At 33.2% G+C, this 26,272-nt stretch overlaps 1 protein-coding gene across 5 annotated transcripts in view; it reads right to left on the bottom strand.

The window, feature by feature from the left end:
- COL12A1 (collagen type XII alpha 1 chain) overlaps positions 1-26,272 on the bottom strand; it is a 140,453-nt gene that overhangs the window by 37,565 nt on the left and 76,616 nt on the right. For all 5 annotated transcript variants that reach the window (XM_074310486.1, XM_074310484.1, XM_074310487.1 and 2 more), the window contains 16 exons: positions 26,015-26,147; positions 25,888-25,914; positions 25,325-25,467; positions 22,552-22,681; positions 21,752-21,891; positions 20,407-20,536; positions 19,154-19,296; positions 17,773-17,902; positions 14,731-14,873; positions 14,446-14,575; positions 9,335-9,454; positions 6,676-6,822; positions 5,531-5,647; positions 5,216-5,362; positions 3,986-4,060; positions 2,040-2,179 (listed from right to left, as the gene is read on the bottom strand). In XM_074310486.1, coding sequence (XP_074166587.1) covers positions 2,040-2,179; positions 3,986-4,060; positions 5,216-5,362; positions 5,531-5,647; positions 6,676-6,822; positions 9,335-9,454; positions 14,446-14,575; positions 14,731-14,873; positions 17,773-17,902; positions 19,154-19,296; positions 20,407-20,536; positions 21,752-21,891; positions 22,552-22,681; positions 25,325-25,467; positions 25,888-25,914; positions 26,015-26,147 — 1,995 coding nt within the window. The remainder of the gene's footprint in view (positions 1-2,039; positions 2,180-3,985; positions 4,061-5,215; positions 5,363-5,530; positions 5,648-6,675; positions 6,823-9,334; positions 9,455-14,445; positions 14,576-14,730; positions 14,874-17,772; positions 17,903-19,153; positions 19,297-20,406; positions 20,537-21,751; positions 21,892-22,551; positions 22,682-25,324; positions 25,468-25,887; positions 25,915-26,014; positions 26,148-26,272) is intronic.

Raw genomic sequence — 26,272 nt, 5'->3', positions numbered from 1 at the left:
ATAGAAGTGTTATCAATTATTGCCCTTCTGGGGGCAGCTAGGTGGCATAGTGGATAGAGCACCCGCCTTGAATTCAGGAGGACCCGAGTTCAAATGTGATCTCAGACACTTAACACTTTCAAGCTGTGTGACCCTGGGCAAGTCACTTAACCCCAGCCTCAAGGGGGGAGGGAATTATTGCCCTCTTTCCCTTTGTAGATGAAAAACATTAAAATCCTTTGCTGTCAAGGAATTTGCTCAAAGTCATAACTTAGAAATAAGAAATTATTTGAATTGAAATGCCCTAATTTCCAACCCCAGTGGACAATCTGCTCAATTATCTTTCAATCACAATGACAAAACTGTAATTCTAAGTTAGCCATGCTGAACATTGATTGATTTTTTTTCTTACATGCAACCTTTAAGAAGCCTTATTTTAAAAACAAGTTGAACAAATCTGACCTACAATTAGCACACAAAGTTATGATTTCAACTATTATCATTTCCACTTTTGAGATTTCAATATACTTGGTAACATTTGATAGCTTCTCATAAGATTATAAATTTACTATGAAAATTTTACTGAGTTTTACTAAAATTTACTAAAAAAGTTTACTATGAAATAAAAGACATAGGCATATGTCAGATCAAATTATTATGATTTCTTTTAAGTAATAGAGATATCATATTTACATCTTTATTTATTCTCAGTCAGTTGGGAAAATAAATTAGCTACCTAAAGGATTAAATAGTAATATGAACATAATACCAAAAGTCCACTGTGCCATCAATATGAAGCTTCCAGGTTGACTAAGAGCAAGGCCTTGGAGACTGTTCTAGGGATCTCAGTCCAGACAGCCCAGAAGGATAAATGCCAAAATTTGCTGTTTGTCATGGAAGATGATAAAGCCAACATTTTTATCTGGGGTCACTATATATCATTTATGAATTTGTATGTCCTCTTTTCCTTTACAGATTCAAGAAAACATATCCATGTGGTTTGGAATGTGTAGGTATAGGTGATAGGAACAGATACCAGGTCAGTACCATTACAGAGACAGCAACAAATGAAAGAGGATAGGTGGCAGATATCAAATATCACTGAACTAAAGGAACTAAGCTAGGTCAGGGCTTTGGATCCTAAATTCAAAGGTCAAGGAAGTCTAGAAAGTTATCAAACTTAAATAATTTTGGTTCCAATGGTTATGTTCTAATATTGAAGGAGAAGCTAACGTCCTAGAAATCTGACTCAAGTAAGCAAGGCTTACTTGATTTAGGGCTGGACCCTATTTTCTATTCTTTATCCTCTAAAAAATTAATTTGGTCATGAATTTGTTTCTTAAAGTATCTGTGTTTTTGGGCAAATACCCCTGTTTTTATAATTACCTTTAGTAACCACAGTGAAGAAAAAATGACTGCAAAAATTTGAAAAGAAATGAATAGACAGTAGGGAGGTAAGGAGGAAAGAATGAAGAAAAACAATGAATTCTTTAAAAATCTTTCTTGCTCTACAGAAAAGAATCTTCACTCTATCAGTTCTATAGGATATAAAAATTTTATATATTTTCATTGTTACTTAAATGTAACTATAGAATAGTTCATATCTATACTAATAAATTATTATATTAAGGACTTAAGAAAGCAAAATAACTGGAAGTTTTCAATTAACAAATAAAACAAATCCTTCAATGATTATCTGAAATGAACTCCTGAATTAATTATGACTAAAGGTGTTAATTGGGTTCCAGAGATTTAATCCTTACACTATTTGGTAGAGTAATGATTCTCCTGAAAAACCTTTCAATATCTTTAATATTGTACATCTTAGAGTCAAGAATTATAAAAAGGAAATGAGACTGGGGTCTCATCATTTCTCCAAAAGCCAAACAGAATCATTTAAATTCTATGCGTGAGAGCAAGCCAAGGCAGATAACAAAGTCAAAATATAGTGTATCATGGAAAGATATTTTCTTAAAAGTAGACTATACAGTTTAATACAAGATGACTGTGACATGGGGATTCATTTAAAGAAAATCACAAATAACTGTAGAATTACTTACCTGAATTCCAGCAGGACTGATTTGATCAAAAGCTCCCACAGTATTGAAGATAAATTTCACAACTTTGTTGAAATTATCATCACCAATACTCCAAGAGGCATCAGTCAAGAATACAATATCTGCCTTGGCACCTTTGCATACTAAAAACAAAAGCAACCCTCAGATCTAATGGAATTTTTCATCAAAATAAAATTACATAATTCAAAACCAAACATTTCATCTTAATTAGCTACATGTTGTCATCCATATACTATCAAATATCTCCTTGGAATAACTCTAATACATACACACACACACACACACACACACACACACACACACACACACACACACACACAAAATATATATGTGTGTTATGTAAATAAGCTTTCCTTTCTCATCAAAGTTTTAAGGCACAAGGTTGGATTAAAATAAGAGGGAGAAATCAGATGAAGGGAAGTTAAGTGCCTTGAAGCTCAGTCCATCTTGCTTAAAGTATTTATAAAATCAAAAATTTTGAAAATTTTGAATTGACATTATTTTCTCTTGATTATGCAAATAGATCAAAAAAGAGCAGAAAAATAATATGTTTATTCTTGCATATCTAGATTTAGATAATAGAAATTTTTCATGAAATACAAAAACCAAATATTTTGAAATACATAAAATTAATTTAAAATCTTAAAAGTAGTTTATATCATGGAGGAATCTGGCTCATTTTGAAAAAGAAAGCATACTCATTCCACTAAATTCTTAGATTACATAATTCCTAAACTTTGACAAAATTATTAACCCTAAAATAATTTTTAGAAAAAAAAACAGAACTCTAATGATCATCCTCCTCCCTACAACAATGTTTCATTGTGGATGAAGAAGATTTCAAGCTGTCAAAAGCAATGCCAGAGAACTACAATCCCTGGTAAAATCTTGCCAGATTGGAAAAGTTTCAAGAAGAGGCCCAACGATAGACTTATATAGATAGACTTTGCTAAAGGGTGGTCCAACAGATATTAGAATGTCTGGGCCCCCAGAATTCACCATCTACTAGAGCAGGAAGAAAGTTCCTTCACCAATGGAAGAAATCCCCACATGGGAGAAATCATATATCTCTGAAGTATGGATGTTTCCCCATTGCTATAACACTGCAGGTCCCTCTAAGCTAGATGAGGCCATTAAAGATCAATCTCTATGAAATGTTTTCATGGAAGATAATAGAGCAATGGGTCTACTGGAATATTGTTTAATGGCTAATTCATTTAAACTTAATTTAATCAAGAACTTAAGGAACTATCTCACTAGAAAGCAATTTAGAAGATTCAATAAATCTTTTTTTCCAATTTCAATAAAAGTGACAATTGTGTTTCAACATGTGATGAATGGAAATGATTTTAAGCTTTGTTAAAGTGGACTGAATCCAGAATAGTTCTCAGATCCAAAGCCAGGGAATTCCAGATGTCAAATATTTGGGATTCAGGTTGTAGCTACAGCCAAAATAAGTTCACAGTACCCATTCATGCTAACATATTGTTGGAACAATATATTCCAATGTATCTAAATGAAGGAGGTTCAGGGTATTTGAAAAGCACCAATGGGAGTTTAGGTATTGTGTCTAAAACATGAACTGAAGTTTAATAATCTATGACTCATGGCATTTAATGCTTAATTTCACAGAGGACCAGAAATAAGGAATTAGAGAAATTTGATTTCTCTGATACAGAAAGATACAGGGCTACTGATGCTAAGGATGGTCAAAGTGACTATAAGACCTCTGGGCTTTGAACTCAAGAAAGAAGAGATCAAAAGAATGGTGCCATATTTGTAAGTTTATTATAAGTTTAAGATGTCAGTTTAAGAAGAAAGTCTAAAATCAAGAATTTTTCAAATACTGATTTTATATTTTTTTCTCTCGATTATAAACTTCTTTTTCAAATCAAAGTTATTCAGTAGAATGGATGCATCCTACTTACCATCCCGAGCTGGTGGGATTGTAGGAGGAGGAGGAGGTGTTGGAGGCTCTGTTGGGGCTTCTGTTGGCTTAACCGCTAAAATGATAATAATAATAATTACATTGTTATCTATGTGGTCTGTTTCATTTCATTAACAAGAAATTCTTGGAAGCACTTTAAGATTCTTAAATTACAAATTAGTTAATAGAAGTTAAATGTCCAGTATCAATGAAAAACTTTAGGAATTTGTTTTCCAAGAGACATAATTTCACAGATAATATGTATATAGAGTTCCTTTTATTCCAAATTCCCCACTGACTTGTTCTTCTCTTTTTTCCTTTAGAAATTCCTCTTCTACCCCTTAGAATTGGATCGAGGATGCAAAACCACATTTAGAGATCATTTCTCAGAGTGAATAAAGATAGCAATACATATTACTTCATCATCTCATACAATCCATTCCCTATACGAATGACATTCTTCTCTGTAACCCTGAGACTAGTCAGCAAATATCCAATGAGTAATTATAGGCCTATCTTAAGTTGGATTTGCACAATCTTTTTTTCTATTTTCAGTCTACATGTTTTGCAAATGGACAAATATTATAATTGCAATTCAAGAGAAAAAATGAAGAGAAAGGAAGCACTGCATCTGAGTCCAAGTTTGTTATCTACTACCTGAGTACCATTCTCCAATCTGGTCATCAGCTTCCTCCTCTGAAAAATGAGATTTGACTAGATCGAGTTAATTTTTTTTTCTATTATAGATCCCTGGCAATCTAATGAAATCTATGGGTCCCTTGTCAGAATAATGTTTTGAAATGCATAAAATAAAATACATAGGACTACAAAGAAAATCAATTATGTTAAAATGCAGCCTCAAAATACTTTTTAAAAAACTGACAGATCCTAGATTAAGAACCTTTGGATCAGATGATATTTAAAGTGCTTTCTACTCTAGAATCAGAAACATACATGAGCAAGATGATGGAATGGAGTTAAAGAATATGGTTACAAATTCTACCTTAGATGCTTTTAGGTAAGTCACATAACTCCCCCTCTCACCTTCCCCAGGTTTCAGTTTCCTTATCTATAAAATTATGATGTTTGTCTCAATGATCTCTAAAATTACTCCTATTTTTAGATTCAATGACATTTTAATCATAAGTTTTATGCTCAGGAAAATGTTCAGAAAGTTTCAGCGTGGTTTGGTATTCTTAGCAGCCATATTTTTAAGAGTTAATATCCTTACTTGTATGTTCTTTGACAGAAACTCCAGGTCCCTCAAGATTTGGTGTTTGAACAAAGACAGTGACCCCATAATCAGTATCTGGTGAAAGGTCTTTGAAACAATGGCTGGTCTCTGATCCACGCACTGTGATTTCTTGTCCTCTTGTTCCTATAGAAGACAATAAAGGGAGGAAAATGTCTTCAGGAAATAAATTTAAATCAAAGTGACTTCTACATGCTTCATTTCACAAAGTAGCACATACTTAGAAGAAACATAGACTGCAGCTAATATATAAACTTTTTCACCATCAAGTCAAAAAACAAAATCAACACTTACCATCTGCTGGATTTAACTTCAGTCTGTATGAAGTGGCAGCCCGGTGAGCAGCCCATTTAACACAAAAGGTATTCCATCCTACTTGATAAGTTGTCAGATCAGTCACATTCAAGTATACTATGAAAATTGAAAGGAAACATATTTCATAAAGAAAATGACAACTGAAATCTGATTATACCAGAACAAAAAAAGGTTTTGGTTAACATAGTGAAATCCTCTTCAAATCAATTAGCATTTATTAAGTATCTACTAAATGTCAAGCACTTAACTAGATTCAGGAGAATACAAGAGAGAGAGAGAGAGGGGGGGGGGGGAGGGAGGAAGGCAATCTCTAATCTCAAGGAATTTACATTCTATTGGACAAGTTATCTGATTATATTTTTTCTTATGAATTCACAAAGAAATCAAACTCGCTCTTCATCCCACTTCCTGGTATGGCCAATTCTATAGGTCTTCTCCCACTACCTACCTGTTATCTCAAAAGCAACCCCTAGGTAATGCAGACATCAATAATTTTTCTTAAAGCTAATGATACAGCATTAACTACCCTAAACTAATCAGGAGCAAATATTCCATCAAGTTCCAGGTCTAAGTTACATTAGCATCTAACATTACAAAGAAATTCTGTGAAAAATAATTAAAATCAATAATGCAAATTAAAATTTCACTAAGAACAATGAGAGCTAGAAAAATCCAAGAATTTGACTTGACTGGAGATATCTATTCCTAAAATAATCATTTTTGTAACATTTCATTAAAAAAATTTAACTATAATATTTTACAGAAGGTAAAAGAAGAAAAGTTCCTGTCAGTTACTCATAAGTTTTAAATCCTCAGTTAAATGGCAATAATTACATATGGACATACAATGTGTCCCAAAAGTCTTAGTGCAATCTTAAAGATTTAGTAACTTAAAATCTTCACTAGCTTAAAATAGCTCCAAGACTTTTGGAACACCCTGTGTTTGCTTAACTCTACCCAAAAAGCCTGACTATGGACACAAACGGGGAAACTATGGTTGCCTAGGAAACTGGTGAACGGAAAAAATAGAATGAATAAAAAAGAGCAAGAAAATTAAAACAGTTTGACTCCATATGGTTTAAATACATTTTCCCCTTACAACCATAAAAATATCTTTGACTTACATGTGGTGCCTTGATCAGTCAGTGGTATGCTCAGACCAGAATCATACTGAGCATAAACATTCACATCATACGTGGTGCTGGGGTTCAGATTGTGTAGAGTGTATGATGTCACTTCCCCAACAAATACTTCCATGGGTTCATTAGAACCTTGAAGGAAAATCACAAAAGTACATAGTTAATAGAACATAAGTAGTGTCAAAGTTTTCCTGAACTTTAATAAAGTCCTTATTATGTTTTATAAAAATACTGCAAACCATCAATTACACAATAACTTCATCATAATATCATGGAGCATAGAACAGAATTTAGTATAAGGCAATTATATACTGATAGCAACCAAATTTGTTCAGTTATTTTAAAAAGAAAAAAAAACTTTCTTTTCTTATCCCTTCCTTTCTCATTCCTTTCCCCTCCCTCCATTCCTAATTTTTTTAATTTCCTGCTCTCCATAACTCTCTGATCTATTTCTGAGTCATATCATCATTGGTGGGGTAGTACTAAACAATTTGATGAAAAATATTTCCTCTTTAACACTATTCAGCTACCACAAACATGGATTAACAAAGGATCTGTGATTTTCGTGATTCACTACAAGGGATACTCAGTGTGGGGGACTCTATCGAAGCTGCTGATTACAACCCATTAATGAAATAGTTGGTAAGTCCTAGGAAGTTCCCTAAGGCACATAAAGGTTATAACTTTGCCCAAGTTCTTATTGTTCGGTTGTCTTTCTTGGCAAAGATACTGGAGTGGTTTGCCATTTCTTCTCCAGCTTCTTTTATAAATAAGAAAACTGAGGCAAATGTCAGAAACAGGTTAGCATAATGTTAGCATATGATAAGTGCTTGAACAAAAGCCTGGCAATTGATTCCTAACTCCATGACACTCTCCACTACACCACATTGACTCAACACAATTTACAAGCTTATAAATATATATAAAAGTGTAGAAATAAGAAAATATCTTCATAAATCATTTAAACAACATTACATAAAATAATGATAAAAAACAAAATGTTGACAGAAAGACTGCCAGAAACATTGCCAGTATGAATGATCCAGAACCGAACCTTAAGCTGGATGGAGTAATCCTGCCTGTGATACTATCTGTATAACTATGAGGAAGCCGCATAACCTTCCTGAGCCTCATTTTCCTCCTCTTCTAAATGAAGAGGGTGAATATGACTTTTAGAGACTATCTTACCCTACAAGAAAGTAGGAGATGAATGGGAATATGAGAAGGGGGAAGGGTGATAGAAGAGAGGGCATATTGGGGGAGGAAGTGGCAAGAAGTAAAAACACTCTTGAGGAAGATTAGGGTGAAAGGAGAGAGAAAATAAAATGAATGGAGAAGGGGGATACAGTTAGCAATAGTAATTGTCAAAAGAATTTTGAAGCAAGTTTCTCTGATGAAGGCCTCTTTTTTCAAATATATTGGAATCTGAGTCAAATCTAAAAAAAAAAAAAAAAGTTAGAGCCATTCCCCAATTGATAAATGAACAAAAGATATGGACTACACCCAAAGGGCTTTAAATCATACATATCCTTTGACCTTACAATGCCACCACTAGGCATGAATCCCAAAAGAGAGTTTTAAAAAAGGAAAAGGATCTATATGTACAGAAATATCTATAGCAATTCTTTCTTCTTTAGATTACGATTTGGAAACTGAGGAGGTGTCCATCAATTAGGAAATGACTGAATAAACTGATGTGTGATTATGATGAAATACTATTGTTCTATGGGAAATGGTAAGCAGGATGCTCTTAAAAATCTGGAAAACCTTGCATTAATTCATGAAAATGAAAAGTACTATGTAGAAAGTAATAATAATGTGGGATGATTACTTGTGGATGACTTTAGTATTCTCAACAATACAATGACCCAAATCTACTCTGAATGATGAAAAATGCTAGACATACCCAGAAAAAGAACTAATTATGTCTGAATACCAATTGAAGCATGCATTTTTAAAAATGCATTATTTTTCTAAAGATTTGGGAGAGGAAGTTAGAGATGATGTTTTCTTTCACAACATGATTTTTATGAAAATGTTTTTCATAACTTCATAAGTGCCTTTTCAATGAGAGGAGGTTGAGGAGGGAGGGAGAGAATCTGGAAGTCAAAAAAAATTTTAAATATAAAAAAATTGTTTTATAGGTAACTGGAAAAATAATATAAATGTGTGGATACATATATATGGAGGCAGAGAGAGAAGCACAGAGACAGAGACAGAGAATTGACTAAATGAATTCTGAGGTCCCTTCTAGATTTTTTATTTTATGAATGCTTTATATCACTTAAATAATATGCTTGATTACAGTAAAATTCCTATCATCCCCACACTATTTATACTAGCTAAATTAAATTATTATGTATAATAGACCAGAATATTTTTCTTGATATATTTAAATAAAAAGAACATCTTTTCTTGCACAACATGACAAATATGGAAATATACTTTAAAGGACTGCACATGTTTAACTTTAAAAAAAGACTCATTTGCATACAGTTACAAAAGATAGGATCTTGGGCTAGTACCTTGAAAAGCTACTTTTCACTTTTGAACTTTTAAACAATTGAAGAAAAAAGTCTACCTGACTCCCTCTATACACTGACTGCCTCTTACACTCTTCATAATTATCCCAATATTTTCTTACCTACTGGTTTATATACAATTTTATAACCAAGAACCGGAGAGGGTGAAGGATCCCAGGAAACCCTGAATCTGGTATACCATTCATCAGTGATATGTATGTTCTGAGGAGGAAGTAGTCCAACTGAAAATAAATAACATACATCATAATTTATTATAATATTATTGGCATTTCATTAACAAATAAGGTAAAAGTACTTCTCTTTCATAACCATTAAAGGAAGTTGGCATTCCCCCCCTTTTTTGAATTTAGTAAATTAAAGAGAAAGAACAGAATAGTAGAACACAAAGTCACAAATAAAGTAATATGAAACACTGATTTTCAGAGTTTGTTCTCCCAGTGAGGAAAGATTCTCAAATTTTTAATGTTTCCTAATTGACTTCCTAATGCATTCATTACAGAGGAAATTCCAAATCTTTTCTTTTCTCCAAAAGACCCTTAAACCATTGTCTCTCTACCTTTCTTTCAGAAAAGAATCTCTTCATACTTAACTGGGAAAACAGAAGCCATTTGCCTTGAGCTCCCTCTTCTCCCCTATTCTGTATTTTTAAAATCACTACCCTACTTTTTTCTCCTCCTTTAGTCTCTGATAAAGAGGTAACCTTTCTTGCCAAATCCTACCTTTCTAATTATCTTTGATTACATTGCCTTCTTATTTTCAATCTCTCTATTTACTGGTTTCTTCCCTGTTTCCTAGGAACATGCCCAGGTCTTCCCTTGTCTTTAAAAAATATTTTTAACCTTCTCTTTACCCCATCAAATCATAATTTTATATATCTCTCTTTTCCTCAATCAAGCTCCTAAAATAAAAGGGGGAATAGCTGTCCATGTTGATTATCTCCCCTTCCTCTCTCCCTTTATTTCTCAATCTATTGTAATCTAGCTTCTGACTTCATCACTTAACAGAAACTCTTTTTTCCAAAGTTAACAATAATATAATTGTCAGATTTATTAGATTTTCTCTCAATTGTCATTCTTCTTGACTTCTCTGTACCATTGAACTCTGTGGATTGCACTTTCATCATAGATTCTGCCTCCTCTCTTCATGTTTATTTATAATATTTTATCTCATGGTTCTCTTCCTATTTGTCTGGCCATTTCCACACTTTATCCTGGCCATGGCACTCTGCTTGTCTGTGTCTATGTCTGTGTCTGTGTGTCTGTGTCTGTGTGTCTGTGTTTCTCTGGCTGTCTCTGTATATCTCACTGTCTCTGTGTGTGTATGTGTGTGTGTGTGTGTCTCTTTCTGTAATATCATTAATTCCCAAGAGTTTATTATCTCTCTACAAATGACTTCAAGATCTATATATCTAGCTGTAGTCTTTCTCCTGAGCACCAGTTCAGCACTATCCACTCCTTAGAGGATATTCAAAATAGATCTCCTAAAAGGCATAGAAAAGTCAACAAATCTAAAATAACTTTTTATCCTTTTCTCTCAAATCTTCTCCTTTTCTTATTTCTTCTATAAAGTGAACAACCCTCCTTTCAACACACAACTTTGGAATAATCTTCAGTTCTTCACTCTTTCTCACTCCCTGTCTCTTTTTTTCTAAAGTCAACTCTTATTGAATACTTCTTGAATATCCCTCACAATCAGGCATTTACTATTTCTCATTTATACTAATGCAACAGCCTTCTAAAAGAGCTCTCTAAATTGAGACATTTTTTCTATTCAATTCATTCTCCATACAGTTTTCAAAATGATACCCCTAAAGCAGATCTGATTATATTAGTTCCTTGTTCAGTAAGCTCTAAGTGCTGCATATTGACACTAAGATAAAATACATCTTCAGTGTGACAATCAAGAGTTCTTCATATTCTGCTTCCAATTCACCACTTTGGTCATATTATTAAAATTATTATTATTATTAAAATTACAGCTTTGCATGCATTTCACATTTCTGCCACATTTCTACTTGTTGGTCCATGTACATGGCATCCATACACTTGCTATGACTATGGTTTTGCATAAGCTATTGTCCTTCCCTAGAAGTCCTTCCCATGACCTCTTTTACCTTGTGGAATCTCTAGTTTCCTTTAAAGTTTTCAAGTGTCACCTCCTACCTTGTGTTCATTTAATATATTTTATGCTTATAAGTAAATGTGTACATATTGTTCTTCAAATAGAATGTAAGTTCCTTAAAGGAGACACTACTAATATGACTTTTTAAAAATCTCTAGTGTCTCAGAAAAATGCCCAGTACATAGAAGTTGCTTAATACAAGCTTGTTGATTTGTTGGTTTCTACAACTGGAATTTTATGGCAAAGAATCATAAGAAGGAAATTTAGAAGTCACTTATGACATTAAATATATTTTAGAATTGTTAATAAAAAGGAGTTTAGTGATTATCTCATCAGAGAATCAGAAAATGCTAGAATTACAGGCATTTAATCCAATTGGTCATCACCAGGAATATCCTTTCAATACCAGTCCCACATGATAATCAAACCTGCATTTAAAGATGTCTTCTTCTGGGAAACTTACTATCTAATGGAATAGGCCCTTCCATCCTTAGATAGATCCAATTAATTGTTAGAAAAAAGTCCTTATGTAATGCCAAAATCTGCCTCCAAACATTCCACACATTGCGCCTGGGTCTGCCCTCTCTAGCCAGGTAAAGCAAATTTAATCTATCTTTAAAATACTTAAAGACAGCTATCACGTTTTCTCCAGACAAAGTCTTCTCTTTTCTAGGTTCCATTTTGGGAAACTGGTCCAACAGAATTAGACATAATTCAGGGAAAGATGCAAAGATGAAGATTTAGATAAATATAAAGAAAAGTTTACTTACAATGAGCTCTATCCAAAAATGGAAAAGCCTAACTGAAGATAATGCGATCGCATCTTCACTGGAGATATCCAAAAAAAAATGCTGGGTGATCACTTATAAGGTATGTTAGGGATTCTCATTTAACTACCATTTGGACTAAATTTTCCTTCCACCTCTTAACTCTATTATTCTATAACTAAAGACTGAATCTTTGTAACTATACCAAGGGCCAAGACATTCTGGCAAGGCAGATTTTTTTTGTTTAATCTTCCCATGGGTATGGATTTAATTTCACATAGTTCCAGTTCCGGGACACATTCAAATATGACATGAAAGAACACCATCTGTCTGGGTCTCAACTCCAAATAAAGATGGTTACTGAGTCCTCTTCACTCTCCATATTTAAAGGAAATGGTACTTGCAATGGTGCTTTTGTTTAAGACAATATTATTCCCTTCTTAACTATTCTATTACTATATTTGTCTCACTGAAATTTATCTATCCTGTAAGTCTTGCCACCTAAATGAAGATTTCTCTAATAATCTCAATAAATAGTGACCTGCCTTGCTTCTAAAGTTTATCACACTTCCTGTCTGTATCATTCACTAGAGACTTATCACACACTCATTTGTAGTGTCAGATATGCCTTTAATATCCATGTGTCATCTCCTCAATTGCATTATAATCTTTTTCAGGGCATAAAATATATCTTATTCACCTACACATTTTCCTTGGTACTGTGCATGGTTTTTTGATACATGCTAAGCATTTAATGAAAAGTACAGACTACTTGGCCCCATCATTACCAACCCATACATTAAAAAAAAGATTACTCACAATATCAGTGAAATATGAATTACATTATTTTTCTAGTGCACATATATATAATTTTGATAATGATGTATATCCATCAATATCACATGTAGCTAGAGTTGTTTTCCTTGTGGCAAGCTACCAATACCTCTCATATTACAAAGGGTAAATCAAATGCTTAAAAGCATTATGACCTACCCAAGATTATACATCAAAATTAAAAGATTGATTAAATTGATTAAATCAAACTCCCCTTCTTGTGTTTATGTCACTATACATACTATTATATCACTAGTCTGGGCTCATGCTTAAAGAAGATCTATTCCTAAATGCTTTTAATGGCATTTCAACTAGTACTGAATTGAATTACTATTCCTACTATGACAGGGGAGGAGGGGAATAGTGTTCAGTGATCAGTACAATTTTTTTTCTCAAAAAAGGGAATAGAATGAATTAACTTTTACTATAAAAATATAACCTTTGATGGTTTTCATTGCATGGGTGGAAACTCAAACTGTAAAAACTTCCATTCTCCCTAAAACATCCTTAGAAATCAAAGATTCCAAGAGATATGAATTTTTTAAATCCTCCTCCATATAAAATAAAATATAATTCTCATTTTACTTTTCACAATCCCTTATAGATAAACTTACACACTAACATATTTCTGAAATTACTGGGCTGGATTACATTTCAATTTAGCCCTTTTTCTGCAGAATGGGCAACTATCTTACAACTTGAAGAACTTGTTAAGTACCTACTCCAAGCCAGGCATAGTACTAGGCACTGGGAATGTAAAGACAAAAAAACAGAAGCAGTACCCAATCGAATGCGCTTAATGTTTCATCAGAATTTACATTCTATTCTATTTAAATCAAGGAAAATCCTAGTCTTGTCAGTATTATTTAGGAAAAAATGAATAGGATTTAGGGAAGCACAAATAGCCGGTCTTTGAAGTCAAGTCACTTTACCAGTTCTTATAGAATACAACAGAATTCAAAACATAGGAGCTTCTAGTTGTACACATCCAAGTTGAATCCTATATACCTCCAATTTTTATTAATTGTCTTTAGAGTTTTTAGTTATAGACTCATTTTAAGATTAATAGGTTCAGTGAAAGTGGTACTGAGCAAAAATAGAATTATAAGGCAAAGGGCCATTTTGATTCATTTTTATATGTGCAAATATTTGAGGCTTCATTAAATTGATAAGTGGTTTACTAAAATAACTAAAATAATCAACTAATTAGACATTGAGACAATGATGTCACAAAAACAACATTATGAGCAAATTACATTGTTCTTGCACACAAGAAATGAAACCAACAAAATCAAGATAAAAGTATTCAAATTTCTATAGATTTTCATGAAGGCTATTAATAAATCCTTTTTTTCTACCATGAAAACAATAATCTAACACTTTTAATCAATTAAGGTCAATATTTTTTTCTAATAATTAAAGAGTCTTATTTTACATCAACAAAAAAATCAGATTATTATCCAAAAAAAATGAAAGAAAGAGAAATTTACCAGTTCGTCCATTTCCTACCAAATGTCCACCATCCCCATCATCATAAACAGCAACAATGGTAATTTTATATGGAGTATCTGTTTGCAGGGGTTGTAATATTACATTATTTCTTCTGCCAGGTACAGTGGTCTAAAAGACAAATGCAAAAATAGATTTTAAAAATATATGCTATATTTTGACCTGGGAAAAGATATTCTTTCTCTGAACTAATAAATGCTTGTTGAAAATAACTGAAGTGTTATAAATGATTTTTACATAGTTCAAAAAATACTAGGAAAACTTACATATTCATCAATTGGATCACCAACAGTAGGAGAATAAATTATCCTGTAGTGTTGAACAGGTCCATCAGCATGATCCCATGTTACAGAAAGGCTATTGGTTGTTTCTCCAAAGACTTTCATGTTTCTTGGCCCACCTCGTGGCACTACATAACAAAGTTTAAGAAGATTAGTTCCAGTTTATCATTTGAGATATTTTACTGTTTGGAAATTCCCCAAGACTGAGTATCTAGCTATGACATCAGAGAAAGACAGTTATGTAATATAAAGTTTTAATAGAATGCTTAAAGTAAATAAAATTGGTCTAAACTATTTGTCTCTACTTCCTCTCTTCCCCCTCATTTCTCAGGCTCTTACCATGTGACTTTCAATCTCATCATTCATCTCTCTCCCAAGTATGAATAATTTTATTTGCCTTTTTTTTTAGCCTTCTCCCTTAACCTCTCTAACGTATTGGACACTGTTGACTATCATCTTCTCTTAATCAATCACCAGCATTTATCAAACACCTACTATGTACCTGGCCTGTGATAAGGTCTGGAGATACAAGTATAAAGAACAAAACAATCCCTACTCACAAGTGGCATTTTAATGACAAAATATTTGACTGGAGACTTTTCTTTCTTGGGTTTTCATGGTTTTTTAATTCCTTCTCAGTCTTCTTTGCTATATTATTATTTATATTATTACAAGCTTCTTAACTGTGTCCCGTACCTTCTCTTTTCCATGTATTCTCCCATTTAATGATTACATTAGTTCAAATGGGTTTAATTACCATTTCCCAGATGGCTTTAAAACCTATATAATCTCTTTCCTGAGCTCCAGTTTGGGGTTGCCAAGTGCCTATTAGATATATTTTGAATTGGTGTCTGATAGGCATCTCAAACTCAACACATCCATCCATTATATCTTTCCTTTAAAACTGTCTTCTTCTGAATGTCCCTTGAAGTTATTACAAGCCCATGCCTTACATCATATATAATTCCTCACTCTCACTCATCTCTACTTTATCCAATTAGTTGTCAAATCTTTTCATTTCTGCCTCTCCAATATCACTCACATCTCTACTCATATGTCTACAATCACAATTTAGGGCTATAGTCTCTGACCTATACTATTGTAATAACCTCCTGATTAGATTGCTTCAAATCTCTCCCCACTCCAACTTATCCTCCACTAAGAGCTTGATGTTCTTAAATTATGATGTTCTTAAATAATTTTCTATGCTTTTCCCCAACTCAATAAACTACAATAAATCCCTCTTGTCTCTAGGATCAACTACAAACTTATCTACATGTTAATTAAAGGCACTGACTGCCTAGCTGCTATCTTTCCAGCCTTGTTTCACATTATTCCCCCCATATACTCTATAGTTCAGTCAAATTTTCCTTCTTACATTTCTTCACATGTGACAGCCTATTTCTCTTTTTTTTTGGCTTTGCCTTGTCTCCCATTCCTGAAAGTCATTCCCTCTTTTACCTTCATCTTCCAAAATCCCTAAGTTATTTCATCTGTATAAAGGTCTTCTTGATCTCTTCAGTTACTAAGTCTTCCCTATCCCCTTGAAATTACTTTTTGTTTTGTTTTATGTATTTTTTATCTACCAATATATTTATATATTGTCTCTCCCACAAGGATATAAGCTTCAAGAAAGCATTAACTCTGTCATCTCTGGCTTTGTGTTCCACAAATACCTGGAAGATACTAAGTGACCAATTATATCCTAATACATTGATTATATTTATTATCTTATTCCCCCAAAAATTCTGCCCTCTAATGAATGTCCACAATTCCCTAGTCTGTCAGATTCCCAGATTGGTTGTTATATAGAATTCCTCACTCTCCCTTACCTCAGCCTTTTTCAATCACTTGCTGAATCCTTTCATTTCTGTTTCGATAATATCTCTCAATCTCTACTGATGTTGCTACTCTCCCACTTTAGGGATTCATTCTTTTAATTTTTACTATTTCAATAACTTCTTCATTGGCCTTCCAGCTTGTTGATAACATATATGCATCTCTATGTGTAAATCACAGATAGCACTTTAGCATTGTACAGTAGAAGAAATGATGACTTGGGGGTAAAGAGACCTGAGTTTCAGACCTGGGTCTACTCCTTACTGGTACCATGACTTTGGACAAGTCCTCTGAGCCTCAGTTTTTTCATCACTAAGATGAGAAATTAGAACTATATGAACTTAACATGACTTTCTGTAAACTAGTCTCATTATAAATTGATAAAAGTTATAAACTGCTACATCTCAAAGGTTGTCATCAATATTAATGCAGAGAACATTTTGTCACTATAGCCTCACTAAGATTTATGACCTAGAAAAAAACAATAATTTTTATGTCATTGTTGTAATATTTTTATAGGATTTTAAGGCTTACTATACACTTTACTCACAATCTAAACTGTGATAATAGTAATAGTGTAGGTATTATATTATCCAGAGATAATTTAATAATAAAATATTTTATATAATATCAAAAAATATATTATAATTTATATATTATACTGCATCCTATAATTATTATATCATTGTATTGTATATATAATAATAAATCCCTACAGTTCATAGAAACTAACAAAACTTGTAAATATTGGATTTGGAATTTGAATCTAAATCTTCTAACTCCAATGCCATTGACCTCCACAACCTATTCTGGAGACCAATGCAGTCCAAACTCTTAGATTTTTTTTTAAGGTTCTTGTTTAAAGAGGAAGAATTATTATGTAGAAAGGCCAAAGGGAAAAAGAACTAGGAGTGGAAAATGAGAAGTAATAAAGAAAAACTTCCTCAAAGAGAAGGCCTTCTAGCTTTAAGCCCCAAGTGGCAGCAATGTAAAAATCAGCGCCAATTGCATTCAGCACAGACATCAGACATTGAAAACATCTTAGCAGAACCAGTGTAGGAATTCTACTTGACAACTGCTTGGAAAAAAAAAAAAAAAAAAAAAAAAAAAAAAAGATCACGCCATCTCTCTAAGAAATGCTACACTTAAGTACATGGAAACTGAGATCAAAAAGGACTTTTTTCTCACATGTTTGGCCCTGAGCAGGGCTGGGATTTCCCTCGCCATCTGAATACACAGCCACAATGTTCACAGAATAGGGTGTATCTGGAGTTAGGCGCTCCAACTGAACAGTGCGGGTATTTCCTGGTACTACAATCTGAAGGGGAAACAATGCCAAGAGTTAATCTGATGACAACCCAAATGCTTACCAAGTCATGTTTCTCAACTCATCATAATACCTATAACAAAGGACTTTAGCCCAGATCAGTTAAGTGCTAACTGCACTTTCTGTTATTGGCTTGCTATTTTCATACTATTACATTCAATTTGTTCTTGGGAACATCACCTTCCAAAAAATGTTACGTACATACTTGCCACTGACTAAGTAGCTTCAATTGCATCCCATTGCTTGTTAATAATCAAGACTTTCCAATAATATTGTACTTCGTGGGTAAATTTTTTTGTTGCTGTTGGTTTTAGTTTGGGGGTTGGGGTTTTTAACTAAGGATTAACAAATGAGAATGTTCACATTCAGTACTATATACCTGATAAGGGCAAGAGCTGTCCACAGCATGTTTGTAGCATATAAGGGAGAGAGCAAAGCTAAACAGTTGGGAAACTTTAACTTATAGAAAACAAAGTTTCCTTTATTCATATTTAACTGAATGAATGTCATTCATCATGGACTCATTTGTCATGCCTTGCCAGCTAGGTTAATTATTTTCCCATTTGACTTTCAATTAAGTGTCCTAGTACCATGTGGACACAAATTTAAAACTTGCATGAGTATTAAATGAACATATTTGCCAGAGCACAACAGAAAAGTACAGTGACTATAAATTAAATCAAATAGCTTTCCAGTCAAGAGAAAGGTTGTCAACTTCTGATAGTATATTTCTAGTTATATAAATAAAAAGAACACTTGAAAAATAAATAGGTAATTCACAAGTCATACCTAATAATTTAAAAGAAACATAAAGCACTCAACTTTACTAATAGGGAAATCTATACAGTCCTATCTATAAACATTATAACATTAGCTTGCTTCATCAGTATTTCAAACGGTCCATTTAAGCTCCTTAAATCACATAAGATTTGCATTTGATAACTAACTCATATTTTCCAGTGACTGCCCTTCTTTAATATTCCATATATTGACTACACCTGTCCCAATTCATTAGAAATACAACAAAAGATCCCTCCATGTAGAGTCTAGCATGCTTGTGGTCTGTTCACTCTGAGTCTAATATAAGACCACATAACTACACTCATCTGGAAATGATGTTTCCACTGCAGGCAATGCCATGCTCACAATTGGTTTATTGTTACTGGCCAGTCTTTATGGCAGGAGGTGCAACGTGGTCCACAGAAATCTCTTGCTGAGTTTTCAAAAGACAAAATTACTTACAGATTCTGAAGGCCTTGTGCCAGTCTGGGGAGAATACACAATACGGTACTGCTGGACAGGTCCGGGTGCAGGTTCCCAGCGAACATCAAGGGTATTTGGCGTAGGATTGTATACTTGGACATTTCTTGCCAGGCCTCTTACCACTAGGCAAAGGAAAATGGGACCATATTTCTTAATTCTGTTTACACACGACAAGTCTGCATTAGTAGACTGCCAGGGCTCACAAACCACAATAGGATAAAATATTGCTCTCCTTCAATTTCAGAGTTCCTAAGAACTGAATCAAGTTTAAAACCCTTAGGTCCAACTTTCCCCTAAACTGAGCCAACTTAACTCACTTATTTGGGAGTACTGTCTCAAAGAGGAACAGAGTAATGAATATGCGCAAGAGATGATTTTTTTTTCTTAAAGGTAAAATAAAATATCCTGCCAAAATAACCCAGATGTTTGTTAAACAGAAAATTATAGAAGGCAGAAGGAGAGGAATTCAAATGCAATATCAACACCTGTAATTATATCGCTATTATTAATTTTAAAAAGAAGACCACAAGAAAAGGAATGTTCACAGCTTTAGATTACTGAGCATTAATTACCTTTAAGCTAGTTTCCAACATTCACTCATTCACTCAGCAAAAATTTATTGAGCACCTACTAAGTATCACACACTGTGAGGAAAAGGCTTAGAGAAATCAAGACTTAGAGAGTCAGGAAATAGTCAATTTTTAATTGACCCTGCTAATTTCAGCAAATAAAAATAGAGACATTTTCAATTGAAAGAAAACCCAAAAGCGCAGCTATTATCTAACAACTTCAAACTTCTCCCAAAGAATTTTTTTGGTCACTTCAGAATTGTAATCTCATTTTTACCAATACCAAGTACTAAAAAAGTGGAGAAATTTAGGCACACAAATATCAACAAGAGTTTAATACTATGACAGCAAAAAGAAAAACAAAAAGCGATAGAAACTAGTTTTCTTTGATGGAAAAGAGAAGGAAATGGTACTTTAATGCCAAGAAATGGCTCATCAGAAAACCAGAATCAAATGACAGTTTAGACAGATTTCAACCATTTATAGTGTTTTCATAAGTAGCCACTATAAAACACTTATTAGCAATATTTCAAAGGCAGAAAGCAAAACATTAATATGTCAAATTGCCAGTAATCTATCAGTGCTCAAATTGTTATTCCAAGAATGGGTATTGCCTTTAAAAAAAAAAAAAAGCACTATTTCAATACATTTTTAAAAGCTTACATGTTCTTCCAGTGTCTGAAGTTCGTCCACCATCCCCTTCAGTATAAACTGGAACTACTGTAACTGTATAAGGTGTGTCAGGTTGCAGATTCCTCAGAATCACATAATTTGTGTTCCCTGGAGTTGTTACCTAATAATTTAAAAGAAACATAAAGCACTCAACTTTACTAATAGGGAAATCTATACAGTCCTATCTATAAAGAATTAAACTTGAAAATCTTATTAAATGAATTAATCTTCACCTCAACCTGAGTGCATTCTACTTATTATCTATGTGACCACCTAATTTATAAATTGTATTTATAAATTACATTTATAAAAATGAGAGTTGGAATAAATGATATTTAAGGATTCTATATAACATACACACAGACACACACAGACACACACAGACACACACACACACACACACACACACACACACACACACCAGGAACAAAACTAAAACAAAACCAGGTAATGTATCAGATACTTGATGCTCAGGTTAATCTAAAATCAGAGAAAAAGAAATGAAAGGTAATATTAACATTATAAAGAAGAGGAAAGGTGCAATGGGAATAATTCTAATCTAACATTTATGTAGCACTTATCCTCTGCCAGGCACTGTACTAAATGCTTTAAAAAATATTCACCTCATTTGATCCTCACAACAAAGTTTAAGAACTTGAATTTGAATCTTGGTCCTCCCCCTTACTGTAACTTCTGTAATTGGGGAAATATTTTTATGTCTGTGGAACTTGGTTTGCTCCTCTGTAAAATGATAGTGTTGGACTCACTAGAAATTTGCTTCTAAATCCTATGACCTAGATCTAGGCTTCTTAAACTTTTTCCATGCACAACTCCTTTTCACTCAAGATATTCTTACATGGATCCAGGTATGTAGATATATAAAACAGGTATACAAATCCAACATTTACTGACAATAAACTATAATTTTGCAATTCTTACATTCAGTTATGAGATCCCAGATTAAGCTGCAAACTACAGTTTAAGAAGCTGGGACTTAAAATATTATTGAAAGGATAGAACACATTTCCTTTTCTGATAATTCAAAACCCAGAAATCTACCACTACACCATTATATGATAGTGTCAGGACACTGTGAAGGGGAACATATTTGAGAGTCTGTTATTTCCTGGAGAACAGAGCAGGAGGGTCATAATTGCCTATAACCTAATTCTATACCATTAACTTTTCTCTCCTCTCCCACCTACATATTTCTTTGTCAAAAATCTATTAAGTGAGCCAGAAACTATCTATTTACTTTCATTTAATATACTGGATAATTTTTAGCTCAGTTTTAAGTGATTTCTGTGAAATCTAATAAGATTCAAAAGAATAATACCAATTCCTCCGGACCACCTGCAGTTGGTGCATAGAAAACTTTATACTGACGAGGATTGCCCTCAGCATGATCCCATCGAACATTCAGTGTACTGGTGGAAGGATCATAGACTCTTAGGTTCTTCACGGTATTGAGAGGTTCTGAAAGATGCATAAATCACAATTGAGTATATTTCCTTTTTGCTCTATCAATAAGGCACATTAATCACAAGCCTTTGGTAACTTAGAGTCAGTGTTTCCTTTCCACACTGCCTTGAAATACTATTTCTCCCAACAAAATACTTTTAACCAGAAATTTTTGTTGTTGTTTTAGTTTTAATTTAAAAAAAAAACTAACCAAAATAAAAAGGGGGAGAGCATGGTATTGTGGTTAGAGACCCCGGCTTCAGAGTTAGAAAAGACTGGTTTAAAAGACTGGTTTAAAATATTTTCTCTGACACAATTCTGTGACTTAAGGAAAGTTTTTTTTGTGTTTTCAATTACCAACTACCAATTATAAATGAAAGAAGTATTAATGAACTGAATTAGTGGACAGAATTTCTTTCTATACTAGGAGTTCCCCCACACCAATAAAATCACAAATTCATACTAAACCAATCAATGAAAGAAATGTTTTATTCAAGTCAACAATATTTCTCTTTAGTAAGTACAATTTGGAATTAAAATTTTAAAATAGAAAGATCATCCCTCACTGAATCAGTGCTATAGGCTTTAACTCAGTCAAGCACTATCTGATATAAAGATGTGATTTTACTCCAAAGAAAGTTCAGTGAAAAAACAGTGAAAATTGGGCTCACTTACTGGTTTTCCCTCGGCCAGTCATCCTTCCTCCTTCACCATCAGAATATAAAGATGAGACAGTAATTGAGTATGGGGTATCTGGTTTCAGCTTTTGTAGAACCACACTATTTTGCCTTCCTCCTATTGTGGTCTTGGATCAAACAGAGATAGAGGGTTAAAATCTTGTTCTTCTCATATTTTAGCAGCAAACCTTATTTAAAATTTACAATATAAATCTCAAAACATGGAAAGGATATCAATCTTGAAACTATGACCTGAAAAAGGGATCTCATTTTCTCAAGCCAAAACATAATTCAGGGCTAAATTACCAGAAAGTCACTGGTAATTTAGCAGCCATCAAATTGCTTTTTTAAATTAGTTTCACTTTTAACAGCAATTTTTCTTATTAATCTCTCCCTTCCCAAATCTTCCAATTGTGTGATTTGTTTAAATTCTGGGGAAAAAAAACTAGTCTCTCAAGGTATATTTTCATAATCTAAGATACCACCCAATTTCAACATCCATGAGAATGGAATGATCTTAGAAATATTACACCATTGAGGACTGGCCTCATTCTTACATTTTACCTTTTTTTAATGTAATTCAGAACCATACAAAAATGATTAAGCAAAAGAGTTAAAATCCTTCCTTTTTTGTTTGTTACTGGTTCAATCATTTTTCAGTCATGTTTTACTTCTCATGACCCCATTTAGAGTTTTCTTGGCAAAGATACTGGAGTGTTTTTCCATTTCCTTCTCCCATTCATTTTCAGGTGAGGAAAATGAGGCAAACATGATTAAGTGACTTGCCCAGGATCATACATCTAGTAAGTGTCTGAGGTTAGATCTGAACTCAGGAAAATGACTTCCTGACTCCATGCCCAGAGCTCATCCAGTAGACCATCATAGCCAACCTTAAAATTCCTTGGCATTTCCAGAAAAAAATATTAGGGGAAAAAAACCCAGCCACACCGACAGCCTTCACCAAGTAAACCAACTGAGTAACACTTGCCAGGCCACATCTAGAAAATGGTTTATAGTGAATTTCATGATACCAGTCTTGTGGTATGAAGTCTTTCAATTTCTTCTAATTGGAGCTTAGATTTTTATTCAATGCTCAAGGCCATCTAGTTATCTTGCTGTTGAAAGAAAATTTGTCCATTTTGTTAACGTCTACTGAATTCACATGTTTATGCCATGCTAATTAAAGTCTCATGAAAATGGAGAGCTGCCCACAATGAGTAAGCATTTGGACATCTGGATGTTTTATTTCCAGTCCAGATGTTTTTAACTTAGTACTCATCCATTGGAGTATTTTAAATTTCAGATAAGTCTCTCAATGAAACATTATAACCATTTTTAACAGAAAAGAAATTAATGTCATTTCAATCAATCACATTTTTTATGTTATCAGAGAAAACTCACTATAATTACATGACATATTTAAAAATACATAGTTACAAAAAACTGAAAATATGCCAAGGAATAAAGATAGTTTTATAAGCAAGATAGATTTCTTTCTAATAAATCCAATTTGGTAAATCCAAGAAAATTTGCCTAATCAAAAGTACCTCTCCTACTGGCCAATAGAAGAAGTACCTGTCAAAAATCTATGCCTTTAAGTAACCAAATAATTGAAGCACACATATGCCTAAATAGGTCACTACTAATGACACCTTAAAAGAAATTAGTTTGCCACATTTTATCCAAATATAACACCTGAAGGCAAAGTCCGATATAATTGTAGAATATATAGCCCCCAAGTAAATAGAGGATGGACAAGAGAATGAAAATGAGTTTTATGATAAGAAGGCAACAAAAACAAACTTGGAGTACCAAACTTAGAATCAAAATAATCTGAATATTCCAGCCTTGCTCAGGCATTGAAATGAATGAATTTACCCAAGTCACTTTTTCCTGGGTCTCAAGATTCTCATCTACAAAATGAGGGGATTGAAATATAAAATCAAAGGTTCCTATGTCTCTGAGCATATAAGTTTATATCTTATCTCTAGTTTATATCACCAAAAAATGACTGAAAGCATATGATCAATACATAAAATCATTAAAATGTTTAAGTAGAAAAAGTACTGCACTTAGGTGATGAGAGCTAAAATCTGAGATTTTGATATGGGCCAACTAATTTAACTTCTGTGAGCCTCAGTTTCTCCACATATAAAATAAGAAAACTAATACCTAAAACATCTAACTCAAAGGGTTGAAATTTACCCTAAAATATTGTACAAATATGACTTTTGAAATAATCATAGGATTGTTCACCATATTTTAGAATGCTAAGATGAGAATACAGCTCTTGAAATATCAGAGAAACAAATGGGATACATAAAATGAACTGTACTTCACATAGAGATCAGTAATTGTGGAACTTGAAAACCATGGACTTTACATAATGAAAACATAGAATTATAAGGTTTTATCTCTTGAGCTAGAAGAAACCTCAGAAACCATTGAGTTCAACTCACTATTTTATTTTAAAAAGAAAAATTCCAAATGCTAAAATAAATTTTAAAATATTTAAATGGATTCATAGGTAATAGATCTAAAAGATATTGCTTTGGGTAATTTGACTATGTTAAGGTTTGTCTTCTAATTTCTAGCTGACATCATGGAAGAAAATTACAATCTGTCATGAAAACATCTAATGATTTCATTATATAAGACAATTTACTAAGCAGAATAGTTCAAATATCTGGCCAAAGATTGTAACTCATAAATTTCAGTGCAAAAAAGGAAGATAAACTGGCCCAAATGAAAGTCTTTGTCAACTTAATTACCGTTTGTTCAGGCCCATCCCCTGTGGAAGGCTGGTAAGTGATTCTGTATTTCTGCACTCGCCCACTTGCAGGATCCCACTTAACAGTCAAACTTTTGGATGTTGCATTATATACCTGAAGATTTCGTGGACCACTTTTTGGAGCTGAAAATACAGTCATTAATGCCCAAAGCAGATTATTCAAAAGCACAACCTAATCCTCCCATAAAAATATATGCACTCTACCATCCCACTTTCTGCACCCCTACATGTACACATGTGCGCACACACGCACACACACACACACACACACACACACACACACACACGCTCATACACAGAAATCAGTGGAAGCTTTTACTGTGGATTGAATTTTGGCTTGATTTCCTATCAACAAGTAAGTGTAATTAGTTAGTAACAAGTAATTCATCAATAAACTTCACTCTTTCCAAGAGTAACCCATTAAGAAAAGCCCCCATTCAAAGCCAATTGATATTAAAATAAAGGAAGATTGACTTAAATAAATGATTCTGTTGTCATTTTGATTTTTTAAATGATGAAAATTATAGAAATTCAAATTCTTACCTAGAGTTGTTACAGGTATTGCAGGCACTAGAGAGAAAACAAGTATTTGGAAAAAATTACATATGTATCTTGAATTCTAACGATGAAGAATATGAAACCAAATTGCATTTAAAAAACTCAAGCTTACATGTCCTTTCACTGCTGGTAAGGTCATCACTTTCTGATTCATCAGGATAAATGGCAGTAACTGAAACTTCGTAGAGGGTGTTTGGGTTCAGATTTTCAAAAACCAGAGTATTTTCATCACCATTTAAGATAGTCTTAAGAGAAAAGAAAAAACAAAAACAAAATTCACCATAATGTTAAAATTAGTGAACCATATACACAGTGACGGGTTCTTAAAAATATTTGGCCAGACTCATCTCTCTCATGCAATAGTCTCAAA

This window comes from Sminthopsis crassicaudata, chromosome 4 (assembly GCF_048593235.1).
Source record: "Sminthopsis crassicaudata isolate SCR6 chromosome 4, ASM4859323v1, whole genome shotgun sequence".
Taxonomy (NCBI): Eukaryota; Metazoa; Chordata; class Mammalia; order Dasyuromorphia; family Dasyuridae; genus Sminthopsis; species Sminthopsis crassicaudata.
The sequence above is the reverse complement of the archived record's forward strand: the minus strand, read 5'-3'. Positions and strand labels throughout refer to the sequence as shown.